Here is a 22661-nt window from a genome sequence, read left to right on the forward strand (position 1 = left end):
CTGACTCTCACTGGGGTACGGGTCCCACACACACTGACTCTCACTGGTGTGCGGGTCCCACACATACTGACACTCACTGGGGTACGGGTCCCACACACACTGACTCTCACTGGGGTACGGGTCCCACACACACTGACTCTCACTGGGGTACGGGTCCCACACACACTGACTCTCACGGGGGTATGGGTCCCTCACACACTGACTCTCACTGGGGTATGGGTCCCACACACACTGACTCTCACTGGGGTACGGGTCCCACACATACTGACTCTCACTGGGGTACGGGTTCCACACACACTGACTCTCACTGGTGTGCGGGTCCCACACATACTGACACTCACTGGGGTACGGGTCCCACACACACTGACTCTCACTGGGGTACGGGTCCCACACACACTGACTCTCACTGGGGTACGGGTCCCACACACACTGACTCTCACTGGGGTACGGGTCCCACACACACTGACTCTCACTGGGGTACGGGTCCCACACACACTGACTCTCACTGGGGTACGGGTCCCACACACACTGACTCTCACTGGGGTACGGGTTCCACACACACTGACTCTCACTGGGGTACGGGTCCCACGCACACTGACTCTCACTGGGGTACGGGTCCCACACACTGACTCTCACTGGGGTACGGGTCCCACACACACTGACTCTCACTGGGGTACGGGTCCCACACACACTGACTCTCACTGGGGTACGGGTCCCACACACACTGACTCTCACTGGGGTACGTGTTCCACACACATTGACTCTCACTGGGGTACGGGTTCCACACACACTGACTCTCACTGGGGTACGGGTCCCACACACACTGACTTTCACTGGGGTACGGGTCCCACACATACTGACTCTCACTGGGGTACGGGTCCCACACACACTGACTCTCACTGGGGTACGGGTTCCACACACACTGACTCTCACTGGGGTACGAGTCCCACACACTGACTCTCACTGGGGTACAGGTTCCACACACACTGACTCTCACTGGGGTACGGGTCCCACACACACTGACTCTCACTGGGGTACGGGTCCCACACACACAGACTCTCACTGGGGTACGGGTCACACACACACTGACTCTCACTGGGGTACGGGTCCCACACACACTGACTCTCACTGGGGTACGGGTCCCACACACACTGACTCTCACTGGGGTACGTGTTCCACACACATTGACTCTCACTGGGGTACGGGTTCCACACACACTGACTCTCACTGGGGTACGGGTCCCACACACACTGACTTTCACTGGGGTACGGGTCCCACACATACTGACTCTCACTGGGGTACGGGTCCCACACACACTGACTCTCACTGGGGTACGGGTCCCACACACACTGACTCTCACTGGGGTACGGGTCCCACACACACTGACTCTCACTGGGGTACGGGTTCCACACACACTGACTCTCACTGGGGTACGGGTTCCACACACACTGACTCTCACTGGGGTACGGGTTCCACACACACTGACTCTCACTAGGGAAAGGGTCCCACACACACTGACTCTCACTGGGGTACGGGTCCCACACACACTGACTCTCACTGGGGTACGGGTCCCACACACACTGACTCTCACTGGGGTACGGGTTCCACACACACTGACTCTCACTGGTGTATGGGTCCCACACACACTGACTCTCACTGGGGTACGGGTCCCACACACACTGACTCTCACTGGGGTGCGGGTCCCACACACTGACTCTCACTGGGGTACGGGTCCCACACACACTGACTCTCACTGGGGTACGGGTCCCACACACACTGACTCTCACTGGGGTAAGGGTCACACACACACTGACTCTCACTGGGGTACGGGTTCCACACACACTGACTCTCACTGGGGTACGAGTCCCACACACTGACTCTCACTGGGGTACAGGTTCCACACACACTGACTCTCACTGGGGTACGGGTCCCACACACACTGACTCTCACTGGGGTACGGGTCCCACACACAGACTCTCACTGGGGTACGGGTCACACACACACTGACTCTCACTGGGGTACGGGTTCCACCCACACTGTCTCTCACTGGGGTACGGGTCCCACACACAGACTCTCACTGGGGTACGGGTCCCACACACACTGACTCTCACTGGGGTACGGGTCCCACACACACTGACTCTCGCTGGGGTACGGGTTCCACACACACTGACTCTCACTAGGGAAAGGGTCCCACACACACTGACTCTCACTGGGGTACGGGTTCCACACACACTGACTCTCACTGGGGTACGGGTTCCACACACACTGACTCTCACTAGGGAAAGGGTCCCACACACACTGACTCTCACTGGGGTACGGGTCCCACACACACTGACTCTCACTGGGGTACGGGTCCCACACACAGACTCTCACTGGGGTACGGGTCACACACACACTGACTCTCACTGGGGTACGGGTCCCACACACACTGACTCTCACTGGGGTACGGGTCCCACACACACTGACTCTCACTGGGGTACGGGTTCCACACACACTGACTCTCACTGGGGTACGGGTCTCACACACACTGACTCTCACTGGGGTACGGGTCCCACACACACTGACTCTCACTGGGGTACGGGTTCCACACACACTGACTCTCACTGGGGTACGGGTCCCACACACAGACTCTCACTGGGGTACGGGTCCCACACACACTGACTCTCACTGGGGTACGGGTCCCACACACACTGACTCTCGCTGGGGTACGGGTTCCACACACACTGACTCTCACTAGGGAAAGGGTCCCACACACACTGACTCTCACTGGGGTACGGGTTCCACACACACTGACTCTCACTGGGGTACGGGTTCCACACACACTGACTCTCACTAGGGAAAGGGTCCCACACACACTGACTCTCACTGGGGTACGGGTCCCACACACACTGACTCTCACTGGGGTACGGGCCCCACACACACTGACTCTCACTGGGGTACGGGTCCCACACACACTGACTCTCACTGGGGTATGGGTCCCACACACTGACTCTCACTGGGGTACGGGTCACACACACTGACTCTCACTGGGGTACGGGTCCCACACACACTGACTCTCACTGGGGTACGGGTTCCACACACACTGACTCTCACTCGGGTACAGTGGATACCATTCTCGACGTATTCCTGTACATCCCCACACACATACTTTCCTACGGGGGTTATATTTTTGGAACTCTGGTCTTGTTAGCACTTGATCCTGAGGTTTAATTATTGGATCATTGGTGCGACATTGTTGTTAAGGTCCGAAATCTGGCGATGTGAAATGCTGATCGCAGACTGAGAACTCCGAAACTGTCTCCAGGATTGTTCCATGACAATTGGAGGTTAAACCGTGTAACTGTCGGCTGCTCAGTTTAGCTTTGATGGTAGAAAAAAGCTTATAAATCATAATTCATGACAAAATTTGTTCACTTGATCTTGTATGGATTGCTTAAGGAAAACCAGAATTGTTCAGGGCTGATCATGTTTAACCAACGTGCTTGAATTCTTTGATGAGGTAACAGAGCGGGTTATTCACAGAATCCCTGCAGTGCAGCAGGAGGCCATTCGTCCATCGAGTCTGCGCCGACCCCGAATCTACCCATGTACAGTCCCCGTCCACCCAGTCCTATCCCCGAATCTACCCATGTACAGTCCCCAACCACCCAGTCCTATCCCCGAATCTACCCATGTACAGTCCCCGTCCACCCAGTCCTATCCCCGAATCTACCCATGTACAGTCCCCGACCACCCAGTCCTATCCCCGAATCTACCCATGTACAGTCCCCGTCCACCCAGTCCTATCCCTGAATCTACCCATGTACAGTCCCCGTCCACCCTGTCCTATCCCCGAACTCCCCATGTACAGTCCCCGTCCACCCAGTCCTATCCCCGAATCTACCCATGTACAGTCCCCGTCCACCCTGTCCTATCCCCGAATCTACCCATGTACAGTCCCCGTCCACCCAGTCCTATCCCCGAATCTACCCATGTACAGTCCCCGTCCACCCAGTCCTATCCCCAAATCTACCCATGTACAGTCCCCGACCACCCAGTCCTATCCCCGAATCTACCCATGTACAGTCCCCGTCCACCCAGTCCTATCCCCGAATCTACCCATGTACAGTCCCCGTCCACCCAGTCCTATCCCCAAATCTACCCATGTACAGTCCCCGTCCACCCAGTCCTATCCCCGAATCTACCCATGTACAGTCCCCGTCCACCCAGTCCTATCCCCGAATCTACCCATGTACAGTCCCCGTCCACCCAGTCCTATCCCCGAATCTACCCATGTACAGTCCCCGTCCACCCTGTCCTATCCCCGAATCTACCCATGTACAGTCCCCGTCCACCCAGTCCTATCCCCGAATCTACCCATGTACAGTCCCCGTCCACCCTGTCCTATCCCCGAATCTACCCATGTACAGTCCCCGTCCACCCAGTCCTATCCCCGAATCTACCCATGTACAGTCCCCGTCCACCCAGTCCTATCCCCGAACCTACCCATGTACAGTCCCCGTCCACCCAGTCCTATCCCCGAATCTACCCATGTACAGTCTCCGTCCACCCAGTCCTATCTCCGAATCTACCCATGTACAGTCCCCGTCCACCCTGTCCTATCCCCGAATCTACCCATGTACAGTCCCCGTCCACCCTGTCCTATCCCCGAATCTACCCATGTACAGTCCCCGTCCACCCAGTCCTATCCCCGAATCTACCCATGTACAGTCCCCGTCCACCCAGTCCTATCTCCGAATCTACCCATGTACAGTCCCCGTCCACCCAGTCATATCCCCGAATCTACCCATGTACAGTCCCCGTCCACCCAGTCCTATCCCTGAATCTACCCATGTACAGTCCCCGTCCACCCAGTCCTATCCCCGAATCTACCCATGTACAGTCCCCGTCCACCCTGTCCTATCCCCGAATCTACCCATGTACAGTCCCCGTCCACCCAGTCCTATCCCCGAATCTACCCATGTACAGTCCCCGTCCACCCAGTCCTATCCCCGAATCTACCCATGTACAGTCCCCGTCCACCCAGTCCTATCCCCTAATCTACCCATGTACAGTCCCCGTCCACCCAGTCCTATCCCCGAATCTACCCATGTACAGTCCCCGTCCACCCAGTCCTATCCCCGAATCTACCCATGTACAGTCCCCGTCCACCCAGTCCTATCCCCGAATCTACCCATGTACAGTCCCCGTCCACCCAGTCCTATCCCCGAATCTACCCATGTACAGTCTCCGTCCACCCTGTCCTATCCCCAGAACCTAATCTGTACATCTAGAAACTAGGGAGCAATTTACCATGGCCAATCCACCTAACCTGCACATCTTTGGACTGTGGGATGAAACCGGAGCACCCGGAGGAAACCCACGCACACACGGGGAGAACGTGCAGACTCCGCACAGACAGTGACCCAGCGGGGAATCAAACCTGGGACCCTGAGCTGTGAAGCAATTGTGCCAACCACTGTGCCACCGTACCGCCCGGGTCCTTGGCGCTGTGAGGCAGATGTGCTAACCACTGTGCCACTGCCCACTATGTATTGAGTGTAACAGGTTACTGCAGTAAAAGGCATTTGATAAAGCCTGCATAAAAGGCTTGGCGGGAAAGTGAAAGCTCTGGGATAAAAGGGACATTAACCGCATGGTACAAAGTTGGCTGAGTGACAGTAAACAGAGAGTAATAGTGAAAGGTTTGGTTTCAGGCTGCTGGAAGGTGTATAAAGGGGTTCCCTGCGGGTCGATGTTAGGAACCCTGATTTTCCAGATCCATATTCATGATGCGGACTGGGATGTGCTGGCAGTTTCAACATTTGCGGATGAGCAAGAATGTCTTCCGCAGCTGGACAGGGCTTTGGAGTATTTTGTGTCCTTTTGTTCTCCTTATCTGAGAAAGAATATACTTGCCACAGAGGGAGTGCAGTGAAGGTTCACCAGACTGATTGCTGGGATGGCAGGATTCACTGGGGTTTAGAAGAATGAGAGGGGATCGGATTGAAATGTATAGAATTCTGTCAGGGCCTGACAGACTGAGTGCAGGGTTGTTGTTACCTCTGGCTGGGGGTTGGGAGGGGAGGGGTGGGTCCAGAACAAGGTGGTCACAGTCGCAGGAATAGACCGTTTAGGACTGAGCTGAGGAGGAACCTCTTCACCCGGAGGATGGTGACCCTGTGGGATTCTCTACCACAGAGGCTGTGGAGACCAAGTCACTGAGTGTATTTAAGAAAGACATCTAAAGGTGTAATGGGGAATGAGGAGAGAGCAGCTGAGATAGAGGATCAGCCATGATCACAGAGAATGGCGGATAGGTTCAAAGGGCTGAATTACCCAACATTGCTCCTTCTTTCTATGGTTCTTTAACTCAAACTAAACTTCAAGGAACTGCGAGGAGGATAGTGATAAATCTCAAAAGAACAGAGACAGGCTGGTGGCTGTGTCGAGAAGGGGCACAGGCAGATTAAATTCCGGGAAATGTGCAGTGCTCCGTTTTGGCAAGAAGGAGAGTCATCTGGAGAGATATGTGTACAATTTGTTTTAGGTGATAGGAGAGGTTGAGAAATCAGTAAATGACATATGGAATCCTGGGCTTTATAAATAGAGGCACAGAATAAAAAGTTAAGAAAGTTATAATAAACCTTTATGAAACGCTCCTGGGCGTTTCCATAGTGTTGGACGCAATTTAACTGCCTCGTCGCAACTGAGTTGGTGTCGGGACGCCACTCGCAAGATTCGCGTCACTCAAAACGTCTTGCGAGATTCAACCGATCTGGATCTCGCCCTCACGAGCCGCCCAACCTTCCAGCATTTTGTCTGTCGCCCTGCAGATTGCGACACATTCTGACTAGGAGACTTTGGGACTGTTTTCCATGGGGAAGAGAAAGTTGGGAGGAAACTTGATCCAGGGATTCAGAGAAATGGGTCTGGGTCGAGTAGATAGAGAGAATGTTCCTGTTGATTCTGTTCCCAAGGACCGAGAGCTGATTAATGTGATTGTTCAACACGGACATGGGGAAAAACCCGAGTGTGATTAAAATCTGGAATGCTCCGTATGGGAACCACTCTAATATTCCCCAATCTTGTTCTGGTCTCAGCTGCTGTATCTGCTCTGTTTTGATCCCAGATTTGTTGTAGAAAACCTCTCTCAAAATTAATCAACAGAGAAATAAATAGTTTTCATTTCTCCTTTCAGCATTTTATTAAACCGCCTTCAAAAGAACCTGACTACAGCATGTACCCCTGGTAAGTCACAGAAAGATGGATAATCTTTTCAAACACTCCCAGGACAGGTACAGCACTGGGTTAGATACAGAGTAAAGCTCCCTCTACACTGTCCCCATCAAACACTCCCAGGACAGGTACAGCACGGGGTTAGATACAGAGTAAAGCTCCCTCTACACTGTCCCCATCAAACACTCCCAGGACAGGTACAGCGCGGGGTTAGATACAGAGTAAAGCTCCCTCTACACTGTCCCATCAAACACACCCAGGGCAGGTACAGCACGGGGTTAGATACAGAGTAAAGCTCCCTCTACACTGTCCCATCAAACACACCCAGGGCAGGTACAGCACGGGGTTAGATACAGAGTAAAGTTCCCGCTACACTGTTCCTATCAAACACTCCCAGGACAGGCACAGCATGGGGTTAAATACTGAGCAAAGCTCCCTCTACACTGTCCCCATCAAACACTCGCAGGACAGGTACAGCACGGGGTTAGATACAGAGTAAAGCTCCCTCTACACTGTCCCCATCAAACACTCCCAGGACAGGTACAGCACGGGGTTAGATACAGAGTAAAGCTCCCTCTACACTGTTTCTATCAAACACTCCCAGGACAGGTACATCATGGGGTTAAATACTGAGCAAAGCTCCCTCTGCACTGCCCTCATCAAACACTCCCAGGACAGGTACAGCACGGGGTTAGATATAGAGTAAAGCTACTCTACACTGTCCCCATCAAACACTCCCAGGACAGGTACAGCACGGGGTTAGATACAGAGTAAAGCTCCCTCGACACTGTCCCCATCAAACATTCCCAGGACAGGTACAGCACGGGGTTAGATACAGAGTAAAGCTCCCTCTACACTGTCCCCATCAAACACTCCCAGGCCAGGTAGAGCACGGGGTTAGATACACAGTAAAGCTCCCTCTACACTGTCCCATCAAACACTCCCAGGGCAGGTACACCACGGGGTTAGATACAGAGTAAAGCTCCCTCTACACTGTCCCCATCAAACACTCCCAGGACAGGTACACCACGGGGTTAGATACAGAGTAAAGCTCCCTCTACACTGTCCCATCAAACACTCCCAGGGCAGGTACACCACGGGGTTAGATACAGAGTAAAGCTCCCTCTACACTGTCCCCATCAAACACTCCCAGGGCAGGTACACCACGGGGTTAGATACAGAGTAAAGCTCCCTCTACACTGTCCCCATCAAACACTCCCAGGACAGGTACAGCACGGGGTTAGATACAGAGTAAAGCTCCCTCTACACTGTCCCCATCAAACACTCCCAGGACAGGTACAGCACGGGGTTAGATACAGAGTAAAGCTCCCTCTACACTGTCCCCATCAAACACTCCCAGGACAGGCACAGGGTAGGCGGGAGTGGCACTTGTGTATATTTAGGAATGTAATAGTCACTCCAGCATTTCTATTTCTGTTTTAATGGAAGATTATTTGCCTGAAATGTGAAGTCTGTTTTCTCTCTTCACAGATGTTGCCAGACCTGCTGAAATTTTCCAGACTTTTCTGGGTTTATTTCGGAAGTCCAGCATCGGCAGTATTTTGCTCTCATGTTTAATTTTCGTTCCTAGGTTTGCCGGTAATCTGGAACGAGGGCAGGCTGACAATCTCCTGAAGGCTCACATCTCTGGAACATACCTGATACGAGAGCGGACAGCTGAGGCTGAAAGATTTGCGATTAGTATTAGGTTGGTGATGAAAACATTGGCCTGGATTCTCTGAGTATTAGCAGAATCGCCAGGTCCTCAAATTCTGTGCCTCCGCTAATAAAGAATAGAATCCCCTAAATCATCTTGAGCACCTGACCTGCCAGCTTCAAGGATCTGTAGGCATGAACTCGGGTTTGTCTGATCCTTCAGTATCCTTTCACTCACTGGGTAGTCCATTGCCCTGTTGGCCACCTTTTTGCCCACCTGCCAGTCCATTGATATTTTCCTGCCGTCTATACTTTCTCCCTCTGTAACCACCACATTGTAAATTTGATAATTATATGCAAACCTCTTAGTCAAGAACATTATCCTCAAGTCTAAATCGTAGGGAGCCAATACTGAGTCATATGGACCGCCACCTTGACTTCCAAAAACACCCATCGACCAAAACTCTCTGCTTTCTGCCACAAAGCCAATTTTGGATCCAACTTGCCACTTTCCCTGACTTCCCATGAGATTTTACTGATCAGTCTGCTGTGTGGAACCTTCCCAAAATCCATGGAAACTACATCAGACCTTCTGACATCATCAACCTTCCTTGTTACATCCTGAAAAATGTAACCAAGTTAGTCAGACACAACCTTCCCGTAGTAAATCCCAGCTGACTGTCCTTGATTAAACTGTCATTTTATAAATAACTATTTATTCTGTTCCTCAGCCTAGTGTATTATCTAATTTGTCAACTTTATCTTATTATTTGATGATTTTGTTGTTTGTTTTATTAACATTCGATCCCTCCAATGATGGCCTCTGTCCTCAGGTTCAATGATGAGGTGAAGCACATTAAAGTTGTTGAGAAGGACAATTGGATCCACATCACCGAGGCTAAGAAGTTTGAGAGTCTCCTGGTACGTTCCCTGTATTCTCTTTCTGTAAATGGTGCACAATGTGTTCTGCAGATGGCAGTTCCTCTTTGGAGGTTTCTCCACGTGAACCTCTACATGTCAGAGCCCAGAGTTTATGACAGTGAAGCTCGGTCATCCACACAGAGTCACTGGTCAGTGATTGGGGGCAGGAATCAAGCAGAAATCTTTTTTCTGAAGCTGGGGGTGGATGTTGGTTCCTGTTGCTGTTGTCACTCAGAATAACAGCTCAGATTAGGGTTGGAAGGCAGGAGGAGTTCCTTTCTGAGTGCAACTCAGACACGAACACTGTGCAAAGTACTTAGTTATTTTGTGAGGAAGTTGTTTTTCTTTTAGCTTTTCCCCATCTGTCTAAAGGTAACAAAGGTGCAAATGAGAGTTTAAGCGGGAACAAAGAACAAAGAAATGTACAGCACAGGAACTGGCCCTTCGGCCCTCCAAGCCCGTGCCGACCATGCTGCCCGACTAAACTACAATCTTCTACACTTCCTGGGTCCGTATCCCTCTATTCCCATCCTATTCATGTATTTGTCAAGATGCCCCTTAAATGTCACTATCGTCCCTGCTTCCACCACCTCCTCTGGTAGCGAGTTCCAGCCACCCACTACCCTCTGCGTAAAAAAACTTGCCTCGTACATCTACTCTAAACCTTGCCCCTCTCACCTTAAACCTATGCCCCCTAGTAATTGACCCCTCTACCCTGGGGAAAAGCCTCTGACTATCCACTCTGTCTATGCCCCTCATAATTTTGTATACCTCTATCAGGTCTCCCCTCAACCTCCTTCGTTCCAGTGAGAACAAACCGAGTTTATTCAACCGCTCCTCATAGCTAATGCCCTCCATACCAGGCAACATTCTGGTAAATCTCTTCTGCACCCTCTCTAAAGCCTCCATATCCTTCTGGTAGTGTGGCGACCAGAATTGAACACTACACTCCAAGTGTGGCCTAACTAAGGTTCTATACAGCTGCAACATGACTTGCCAATTCTTATACTCAATGCCCCGGCCAATGAAGGCAAGCATGCCGTATGCCTTCTTGACTACCTTCTCCACCTGTGTTGCCCCTTTCAATGACCTGTGGACCTGTACTCCTAGATCTCTTTGACTTTCAATACTCTTGAGGGTTCTACCATTCACTGTATATTCCCTACCTGCATTAGACCTTCCAAAATGCATTACCTCACATTTGTCCGGATTAAACTCCATCTGCCATCTCTCCGCCCAAGTCTCCAAACAATCTAAATCCTGCTGTATCCTCCGACAGTCCTCATCACTATCCGCAATTCCACCAACCTTTGTGTCGTCTGCAAACTTACTAATCAGACCAGTTACATTTTCCTCCAAATCATTTATATATACTACAAAGAGCAAAGGTCCCAGCACTGATCCCTGTGGAACCCCACTGGTCACAGCCCTCCAATTAGAAAAGCATCCTTCCATTGCTACGCTCTGCCTTCTATGGCCTAGCCAGTTCTGTATCCACCTTGCCAGCTCACCCCTGATCCCGTGTGACTTCACCTTTTGTACTAGTCTACCATGAGGGACCTTGTCAAAGGCCTTACTGAAGTCCATATAGACAACATCCACTTCCCTACCTGCATCAATCATCTTAGTGACCTCCTCGATAAACTCTATCAAGTTAGTGAGACACGACCTCCCCTTCACAAAACCGTGCTGCCTCTCACTAATACGTCCATTTGCTTCCAAATGGGAGTAGATCCTGTCTCGAAGAATTCTCTCCAGTAATTTCCCTACCACTGAAGTAAGGCTCACCGGCCTGTAGTTCCCGGGATTATCCTTGCTACCCTTCTTAAACAGAGGAACAACATTGGCTATTCTCCAGTCCTCCAGGACATCCCCTGAAGACAGCGAGGATCCAAAGGCTTCTGTCAAGGCCTCAGCAATTTCCTCTCCAGCCTCCTTCAGTATTCTGGGGTAGATCCCATCAGGCCCTGGGGACTTATCTACCTTAATATTTTTTGAGACACCCAACACCTCGTCTTTTTGGATCTCAATGTGACCCAGGCTATCTACACCCCCTTCTCCAGACTCAACATCTACCAATTCCTTCTCTTTGGTGAATACTGATGCAAAGTATTCATTTAGTACCTCGCCCATTTCCTCTGGCTCCACACATAGATTCCCTTGCCTATCCTTCAGTGGGCCAACCCTTTCCCTGGCTACCCTCTTGCTTTTTATGTACGTGTAAAAAGCCTTGGGATTTTCCTTAACCCTATTTGCCAATGACTTTTCGTGACCCCTTCTAGCCCTCCTGACTCCTTGCTTAAGTTCCTTCCTACTTTCCTTATATTCCACGCAGGCTTCGTCTGTTCCCAGCCTTTTAGCCCTGACAAATGCCTCCTTTTTCTTTTTGACGAGGCCTACAGTATCTCTCGTTATTCAAGGTTCCCGAAAATTGCCGTATTTATCCTTCTGCCTCACAGGAACATGCCGGTCCTGAATTCCTTTCAACTGCCACTTGAAAGCCTCCCACATGTCAGATGTTGATTTGCCCTCAAACATCTGCCCCCAATCTGTGTTCTTCAGTTCCCGCCTAATATTGTTATGATTAGCCTTCCCCCAATTTAGCACATTCATCCTAGGACCACTCTTATCCTTGTCCACCAGTACTTTAAAACTTACTGAATTGTGGTCACTGTTACCGAAATGCTCCCCTACTGAAACATCAACCACCTGGCCGGGCTCATTCCCCAATACCAGGTCCAGTACCGCCCCTTCCCTAGTTGGACTGTCTACATATTGTTTTAAGAAGCCCTCCTGGATGCTCCTTACAAACCCCGCCCCGTCTAAGCCCCTAGCACTAAGTGAGTCCCAGTCAATATTGGGGAAGTTGAAGTCTCCCATCACCACAACCCTGTTGTTTTTACTCTTTTCCAAAATCTGTCTACCTATCTGCTCCTCTATCTCCCGCTGGCTGTTGGGAGGTCTGTAGTAAACCCCCAACATTGTGACTGCACCCTTCTTATTCCTGATCTCTACCCATATAGCCTCACTGCCCTCTGAGGTGTCCTCTCGCAGTACAGCTGTGATATTCTCCCGAACCAGTAGCGCAACTCCGCCTCTCCTTTTACATCCCCCTCTATCCCGCCTGAAACATCTAAATCCTGGAACGTTTAGCTGCCAATCCTGCCCTTCCCTCAACCAGGTCTCTGTAATGGCAACAGATCATAGTTCCAAGTACTAATCCAAGCTCTAAGTTCATCTGCCTTACCCGTAATACTTCTTGTATTACGGAAGTGAGACGAGAGTGATGTCGGGCGATGCTGCAGAGGTAGAAATAAGTGATCTTCACGATGGCGCAAATAGCCCAGGATCAAATGTAACACCAAGGCTGCAAACAAACTCGCTTCATCTCAGTCTTACCGGGGAGAGGGATGGAGCCAGGAGCTTGGAGCAGGAGCAAAAATAATGACTTCTGTCTTCAAAATTTAATTTGGAGAGGGAGGGGTGTTGGGAATGGTAGGGTGGTTTGCAAGAACAGTGAGCTCCAGGGTTGCCGGGTTTTTTTTGAGGAAAGGGGTGGTGAGAGTAGATTTAAATATGGGGAGGGACAAGATCGAGAGAGAACCGTGAATAATATCGGCTAGTGTGGGGAGCAAGAGAAATTGGCAGTCTGCAGTTTAATGAGATTAAGGATTGAGGGAAGAGTAGAGGAGACCAGGGCACCATTGAATGATGATGCCAAGCACTATTTTTTGGGAGGAGCTAGTTTCCGCTGTCGCCTGTTCCTGGAATGTGGGCAGGAGAAACCGGGGAAATGAGAGCCAGAGTCCAGGGCCGAGTCTAGGTTTCTCAATTTCTGTTAACAAATCCATGTGAATTCAGGTTATTGAATAATAATCAGTATTTATTGTTTAATTGTAGGAGCTGGTGGAGTATTACCAGACACACTCACTAAAAGAGAGCTTCAAGCAGCTGGACACCGCTTTACGGTTCCCTTACAAACAGCGAGATCGCACCATTCAACGTTCAAACTCTCGCAATGCAGGTAAGCAGCGCATCGACAGTGAGCCTGTTAATCAGCGGGTAATGGGCTAAAGAATTAAGATGAGGGGTAAATAAATTATTGGGGAAGTAAAATCGCCTGAGGGGTATGTAACCTGAGATAAATATGTCCGGGAATAAGGGAAGCAGGAATGGAATAAGTGGGAATCCTCGGGTTGATTCTGGTTGGAGAGGCCGTTTCAGCAGTTATTACACAACTGCTCGGAATCTGTGTCGCCTGATTATTATTGTTCCCTGGAGGAGGCCCTCTGCCAGTAAATATGGGGAGGAGAATAAGAATAGTTCAATGTCTCCCTCGAGTGCAGTCTATCCTGTTTATTGTTCTCCCACATGAGGAAAGGTGACATGTCCATTGGGAAGCCCATTATCCGAATCGCGTGAAGGTGCCAGAAGATGACCATGAAGAAGCCCCTTGGCCCAGCTCAACTTCTGACCAAGTCAAAGTGAAAAACAGTTTTAGGAATAGCCGCAAAATGCTTTCAGTGTTGGATCTGTTTCTCTAAGTAGTTCCCCTCAGATACCTGCAGGATGGGGGGGTTATTATATCGAGCAGGGACTTCAGCAATTCCATATTAAGTTGGAAAATGATACACTCCAATCACAAACAAGAAGCTTAAACTTGAAGCCACTTATTTAAGTATGAGGCGAGAGCTGGTTAATATTGATTGGGTAAATAGACTAAAAGCTACGGTGGTGAATAAACAGCAGAAAAGATTTAACAAAACAATTGAAAATGTTCAATAAAAATACAATCCATTTCAAAATGACGTCAGCGAGAATGGTCCAGCTGTGGTTTACTGAGGAAATTCAGGATAAAATTAGATTAAAAGAAGAAGCTCATCCTGGGGGTGACCATTCACCACAAACTGAACTGGACCCAGCCATATAAATACAAGAGGAGATCAGAGGCTGGGAATCCTGCGGAGAGTAACTCACCTCCTGACTCCCCAAAGCCTGTCCACCATCTACAAGGCACAAGTCAGGAGTGTGATGGAATACTCTCCACTTGCCTGGATGAGAGCAGCTCCAACAACACTCAAGCAGCTCAACACCATCCAGGACAAAGCAGCCGCTTGATTGGCTCCCCTTCCACAAACATTCACTCCCTCCACCGCCGACGCACAGTGGCAGCCGTGTGTCCCGTCTACAAGATGCACTGCAGCAACTCACCAATGTTCCTTAGGCAGCACCTTCCAAACCCACGACCTCTACCATGTAGAAGGACAAGAGCAGCAGATACCTGGGAACCCCACCACCTGGAGATTCCCCTCCGAGTCACTCACCACCCTGACTTGGAAATATATCTTCACTGTCACTGGTAAACTAGCCAGGAATATAAAAACAGATTGTTGGAGGTATTGGTAGAAAATGAAATTCTGGTGATGTGTTAGCAGGGATGGAGGATTAGCTAGCAGGGGAGAGACATTAAGGATACGTAGGGTGTTTTGGGGACAACTTCAAGGCTGTGACTAAGGGGGGGCAGCAGGGAAATTGCTGGGACCCCCACTATTTATACTCTATATTCATTACTAAGCCAAAAAGATAGAGATTCATGTATTTAAGTTTGCTGATTGTTCAAAGCTGGATGGAATATAAACTGTGAAGACACAAAGAGGCTGCATAAAGATATGGACAGGTTCAGTGAGTGGGCAGCAAGATGGCAGATGGAGTATATGATGTGGGCAAGTATAAGTCTTAAGAACGGAAAAGCAGATTTTTTTTAAAAAGGTATGAAACTTGTTGATGTTCAGAGGGACCTCTGTGTACAGCTACAAGAAACGGTACTGCTAGGGCAGCACGGTAGCACAGTGGTTAGCACTGCTGCCTCACAGCACCAGGGACCTGGGTTCAGCTCCGGCCTCGGGTGACTATGTGCGGAGTCTGCACGTTCTCCCCGTGCGTGCGTGGGTTTCCTCCCACAGTCCAAAGATGTGCAGGTTCGGTGGATTGGCCGTGATAAATTGTCCCTTCGTGTCAAAAAGGTTAGGTGGGGTTACTGGGTTACGGGGATAGGTGGATACCTGGGCTTAAGTAGGGTGCTCTTTCCGAGGACTGGTGCAGACTCGATGGGCTGAATGGCCTCCTTCTGCACTGTAATCTCTCTGATTCTATCAAGCACAAAGTTAGTGAGCAGGTGCAGTAAGCAATTTCGAAGGCAGGTGGAATGTTGGTGTTGTTTGTAATGGAACCGGAGTACAGGAATAAAAAAACCTGCTACATCTGCAATACTGTGTGGCGTCTTGTTTTCTATATTTAATAAAGGATACACTTGCATTAAGTGAGTACAGCAAAGGTTGACTAAATTGGTCCCTGAGAAGAAGATCTGTCCTATGATTTAACCTGTCTGTATGTTTTACATCGTCTCTGTGTCCTCACACTTTACATTCCACTGACCTTTGAACAATCAGCAAACTTTAAATACATTCATCTCTATCTCTTTGGTTAATAGCTGAGCTCCCAGAGATCATCCAGTGCAGCACTCCCTTAGGCACAGACTGCAAAATTAAAAATTCCCCATTTATCCTTAATCTCTCCTTCCAGCCTGTTCGACAATCCACTCTCACTGAAATCTGCAGGATTCTCAGAGTGACAGGGTCGACACTCAGAGGCTGCTCCTCTGCGGGGAATCTAAAACACGGGAGCTCAGACTCAGCACAAGGGGAGGATCATTTCTCACTGAGAGGAGGAGAAATTACTTCACTCGAAGGATTGTGAATCTTTAGAATTCACCCTACCCAGAAGGTGTGGATGCTCCATTGCTGAATAGATTTAAGGGTTGTGATTGACGGATTGTTGCTGTCTCCGAGAATTAAGGGATATTGGGAGTGGATGGAAAAGTGGAGTCAAGGTCAAAGTTCATCGATGGGCAGCACGGTGACACAGTGGTTAGCACTGCAGTCTCACGGCGCCGAGGTCCCAGGTTCGATACCGGCCCTGGTCACTGTCCGTGTGGAGTTTGCACATTCTCCCCATGTTTGCGTGGGTTTCGGCCCCACAACCCAACGATGTGCGGGGTAGGTGGATTGGCCGCGCTAAATTGCCCCTTAATTGGAAAAAATGAATTGGGTACTCAAAATTTATTATTTTTTAAAAAAGATCATCCATGATCGTATCGGATGGGGGAGCAGGCTTGATGGGCCGAATGGTGGCCTACTATTTCACATGTTGTTATGTTGATGGTGCAAGTTTGTTACCTGTCTTGAGTTAACACAACTCCAGTTATGTCCCATGTACCCCGTTACAGTCAGACTGATACTGTCTCTGTTTGCTGATATTGTCTGATATAACCATAATTTTATTCAAATAATGGTGTCTCCCTTTGAATTATTAAGAGAGATTTCATTGTTGCATTGTGCTTTATATTTATAAACCGCTCGGTTTGATTTTCCTGTTGAAATATTTCTTTACTGACTGTTGCTCTCTCCTGCAGCACCTTCTTCCTCATCCTACAACTCTGCTTTTCTTAGTCCTCACACCTTCAATGTTGCATCTCAGAACTCTGCACCTTTTTGGTCAGGTACAAACCCCTTTACTTCCTTCTCCAACTCGCTGTTAAAGCCTCTCGGTCTGACCCTGCTACCAACTTCACAACAGCCTCGGGACAGTCAAAGCCAGAAACCTATTGGTCAGGTTAGGGAAGCACTAAACTGAAACACAAAGTGTAGGGTTGAGAAACATTCATGTGGGGGTAAAACCAGTCCTCAGACTCCACTGTATCTTAGTAAAGAGAGACGTCTATTTTGACAGAGTCAGTCACAAGCTCAGGATGTTGCAAAGTGCATGACAGTGAAGTACGATTCTAAGTGTAATCACTGTTGGGGACACGAGGGAAATATGATGCAGCAAGTGAGTTAATTTTCAAAACGAGTTTGAGATGTTATTTCAGCAGGTGTTGCATTCCCCTGACCGTGCCTCTGTCCTTTCACACAAGGTCTAAACCCAGCTTGTGAAAGATTCTGTAAATGTTGTCAGAACGGATTGGAAGTGATTCCCACAATTAGACAGGCTCTTGCACGAATGGAAAATGGAAGAGAATTCAGTCTGGATTGTTTCCAGAGTTCTCCTTTGCTAAAGTTTGGTTTGTGTCTCTGGACAGTGTTTAACCCTCGGCCCATTGGCATGGCAACAGCACGATATAACTTTGCAGCTCGCGACATGCGGGAGCTGACACTTCGAGAAGGAGACGTGGTAAAGATCTACAGCAAGATTGGAGGGGACCAGGGGTGGTGGAAAGGTGAAGCCAAAGGCAAGGTGAATATCGGAATCACAAAATGTTCTCGCCTCAAACAGAAGCACAGGAAACTCAGTTTATTCCGCCACATCTGTCACTCCCCTCACCCATTAATATCCCACCCAGTCCCATCCCACTCTCCCCTCACTCCCCCCACCCAGTCCCATCCCACTCTCCCCTCACTCCCCCCACCCATTAATATCCCACCCAGTCCAATCCCACTCTCCCCTCACCCGTTAATATCCCACCCAGTCCCATCCCACTCTCCCCCACACTCCCCGCACCCATTAATAGCCCAGCCAGTCCAATCCCACTCTCCCCTCACCCGTTAATATCCCACCCAGTCCCATCCCACTCTCCCCCGCACCCATTAATATCCCACCCAGTCCAATCCCACTCTCCCCTCACTCCCCCCACCCATTAATATCCCACCCAGTCCTATCCCACTCTCCCCTCACTCCCCCCACCCAGTCCAATCCCACTCTCCCCCACCCATTAATATCCCACCCAGTCCAATCCCACTCTCCCCTCACTCCCCTCACCCGTTAATATCCCACCCAATCCCATCCCACTCTCCCCCACACTCCCCGCACCCATTAATAGCCCAGCCAGTCCAATCCCACTCTCCCCTCACTCCCCCCCACCCATTAATATCCCACCCAGTGCTATCCCACTCTCCCCTCACTCCCCCCACCCAGTCCAATCCCACTCTCCCCCACCCATTAATATCCCACCCAGTCCAATCCCACTCTCCCCTCACTCCCCTCACCCGTTAATACCCCGCCCAGTCCCATCCCACTCTTCCCCCACACTCCCCGCACCCATTAATATCCCACCCAGTCCCATCCCACTCTCCCCCGCACCCATTAATATCCCACCCAGTCCAATCCCACTCTCCCCTCACTCCCCCCACCCATTAATATCCCACCCAGTCCCATCCCACTCTCCCCTCACTCCCCCCACCCAGTCCAATCCCACTCTCCCCCACCCATTAATATCCCACCCACTCCCATCCCACTCTTCCCCCACACTCCCCGCACCCATTAATATCCCACCCAGTCCCATCCCACTCTCCCCCGCATCCATAAATATCCCACCCAGTCCAATCCCACTCTCTCCTCACTCCCCCCACCCAGTCCAATTCCACTCTCCACTCACTCCCCCCACCCATTAATATCCCACCCAGTCCAATCCCACTCTCCCCCACCCATTAATATCCCACCCAGTCCCATCCCACTCTCCCCTCACTCCCCCCACCCATTAATATCCCACCCAGTCCCATCCCACTCTCCCCCGCACCCATTAATATCCCACCCAGTCCCATCTCACTCTCCCCTCACTCCCCCGCACCCATTAATATCCCACCCAGTCCCATCCCACTCTCTCCCCTCACTCCCCCCACCCATTAATATCCCACCCAGTCTAATCCCACTCTCCCCTCACTCCCCCCACCCATTAATATCCCACCCAGTCCCATCCCACTCTCCCCTCACTCCCCCCACCCATTAATATCCCACCCAGTCCCATCCCACTCTCCCCTCACTCCCCGCACCCATTAATATCCCACTCAGTCCCATCCCACTCTCCCCTCACCCGTTAATATCCCACCCAGTCCCATCCCACTCTCCCCTCACTCCCCCCACCCATTAATATCCCACCCAGTCCCATCCCACTCTCCCCCCACCCATTAATATCCCACCCAGTCCCATCCCCCTCACTCCCCGCACCCATTAATATCCCACCCAGTCTAATCGCACTCTCCCCTCACCCATTAATATCCCACCCAGTCCAATCCCACTCTCCCCTCACTCCCCGCACCCATTAATATCCCACCCAGTCTAATCCCACTCTCCCCTCACTCCCCCCACCCATTAATATCCCACCCAGTCCCATCCCACTCTTCCCCCCCCTCACTCCCCCCACCCATTAATATCCCACCCAGTCTAATCGCACTCTCCCCTCACTCCCCGCACCCATTAATATCCCACCCAGTCCAATCCCACTCTCCCCTCACTCCCCGCACCCATTAATATCCCAACCAGTCTAATCCCACTCTCCCCTCACTCCCCCCACCCATTAATATCCCATCCAGTCCCATCCCACTCTCTCCCCTCACTCCCCCCACCCATTAATATCCCACCCAGTCCCATCCCACTCTTCCCCCCCCCTCACTCCCCCCCCCCCTCACTCCCCCCACCCATTAATATCCCACCCAGTCTAATCGCACTCTCCCCTCACTCCCCCCACCCATTAATATCCCACCCAGTCCAATCCCACTCTCCCCTCACTACCCGCACCCATTAATATCCCACCCAGTCCCATCCCACTCTCCCCTCACTCCCCCCACCCATTAATATCCCAGCCAGTCCAATCCCACTCTCCCCTCACCCGTTAATATCCCACCCAGTCCCATCCCACTCTCCCCCGCACCCATTAATATCCCACCCAGTCCCATCCCACTCTCCCCTCACTCCCCCCACCCAGTCCAATCCCACTCTCCCCCCACCCATTAATATCCCACCCAGTCCAATCCCACTCTTCCCCCACACCCATTAATATCCCACCCAGTCCAATTCCACTCTCCCCTCACTCCCCCCACCCATTAATATCCCACCCAGTCCCATCCCACTCTCCCCTCACTCCCCCCACCCAGTCCAATCCCACTCTCCCCCCACCCATTAATATCCCACCCAGTTCCATCCCACTCTCTCCTCACTCCCCCCACCCAGTCCAATTCCACTCTCCCCTCACTCCCCCCACCCATTAATATCCCACCCAGTCCAATCCCACTCTCCCCCACACTCCTCGCACCAATTAATATCCCACCCAGTCCAATCCCACTCTCCCCTCACTCCCCTCACCCGTTAATATCCCACCCAGTCCCATCCCACTCTCCCCCACACTCCCCGCACCCATTAATAGCCCAGCCAGTCCAATCCCACTCTCCCCTCACCCGTTAATATCCCACCCAGTCCCATCCCACTCTCCCCCGCACCCATTAATATCCCACCCAGTCCAATCCCACTCTCCCCTCACTCCCCCCACCCAGTCCAATCCCACTCTCCCCCACCCATTAATATCCCACCCAGTCCAATCCCACTCTCCCCTCACTCCCCTCACCCGTTAATATCCCACCTAGTCCCATCCCACTCTCCCCCACACTCCCCGCACCCATTAATAGCCCAGCCAGTCCAATCCCACTCTCCCCTCACCCGTTAATATCCCACCCAGTCCCATCCCACTCTCCCCCGCACCCATTAATATCCCACCCAGTCCAATCCCACTCTCCCCTCACTCCCCCCAGCCATTAATATCCCACCCAGTCCTATCCCACTCTCCCCTCACTCCCCCCACCCAGTCCAATCCCACTCTCCCCCACCCATTAAGATCCCACCCAGTCCAATCCCACTCTCCCCTCACTCCCCTCACCCGTTAATACCCCACCCAGTCCCATCCCACTCTTCCCCCACACTCCCCGCACCCATTAATATCCCACCCAGTCCCATCCCACTCTCCCCCGCACCCATTAATATCCCACCCAGTCCAATCCCACTCTCCCCTCACTCCCCCCACCCATTAATATCCCACCCAGTCCCATCCCACTCTCCCCTCACTCCCCCCACCCAGTCCAATCCCACTCTCCCCCACCCATTAATATCCCACCCACTCCCATCCCACTCTTCCCCCACACTCCCCGCACCCATTAATATCCCACCTAGTCCCATCCCACTCTCCCCTGCATCCATAAATATCCCACCCAGTCCAATCCCACTCTCTCCTCACTCCCCCCACCCAGTCCAATTCCACTCTCCCCTCACTCCCCCCACCCATTAATATCCCACCCAGTCTAATCCCACTCTCCCCTCACTCCCCGCACCCATTAATATCCCACCCAGTCCAATCCCACTTTCCCCGCACCCATTAATATCCCACCCAGTTCCATCCCACTCTCTCCTCACTCCCCCCACCCAGTCCAATTCCACTCTCCCCTCACTCCCCGCACCCATTAATATCCCACCCAGTCCCATCCCACTCTCCCCCACACTCCTCGCACCCATTAATATCCCACCCAGTCCAATCCCACTCTCCCCTCACTCCCCTCACCCGTTAATATCCCACCCAGTCCCATCCCACTCTCCCCCACACTCCCCGCACCCATTAATATCCCAGCCAGTCCAATCCCACTCTCCCCTCACCCGTTAATATCCCACCCAGTCCCATCCCACTCTCCCCCGCACCCATTAATATCCCACCCAGTCCAATCCCACTCTCCCCTCACTCCCCCCACCCATTAATATCCCACCCAGTCCCATCCCACTCTCCCCTCACTCCCCCCACCCAGTCCAATCCCACTCTCCCCCACCCATTAATATCCCACCCACTCCCATCCCACTCTTCCCCCACACTCCCTGCACCCATTAATATCCCACCCAGTCCCATCCCACTCTCCCCCGCATCCATAAATATCCCACCCAGTCCAATCCCACTCTCTCCTCACTCCCCCCACCCAGTCCAATTCCACTCTCCCCTCACTCCCCCCACCCATTAATATCCCACCCAGTCTAATCCCACTCTCCCCTCACTCCCCGCACCC

General features: G+C 51.5%; 1 protein-coding gene across 1 annotated transcript in view; it reads left to right on the plus strand.

Moving 5' to 3' along the window:
- Positions 1 to 22661, plus strand: part of LOC140398876 (guanine nucleotide exchange factor VAV2-like) — a 400989-nt gene that overhangs the window by 369058 nt on the left and 9270 nt on the right. Inside the window, 6 exon segments of the mRNA XM_072487820.1 lie at positions 7181 to 7230; positions 8810 to 8926; positions 9708 to 9795; positions 13696 to 13819; positions 17267 to 17353; positions 17933 to 18087. Of these exon segments, the coding sequence (XP_072343921.1) occupies positions 7181 to 7230; positions 8810 to 8926; positions 9708 to 9795; positions 13696 to 13819; positions 17267 to 17353; positions 17933 to 18087 (621 nt within the window).

This window comes from Scyliorhinus torazame, chromosome 22 (assembly GCF_047496885.1).
Source record: "Scyliorhinus torazame isolate Kashiwa2021f chromosome 22, sScyTor2.1, whole genome shotgun sequence".
NCBI lineage: Eukaryota > Metazoa > Chordata > Chondrichthyes > Carcharhiniformes > Scyliorhinidae > Scyliorhinus > Scyliorhinus torazame.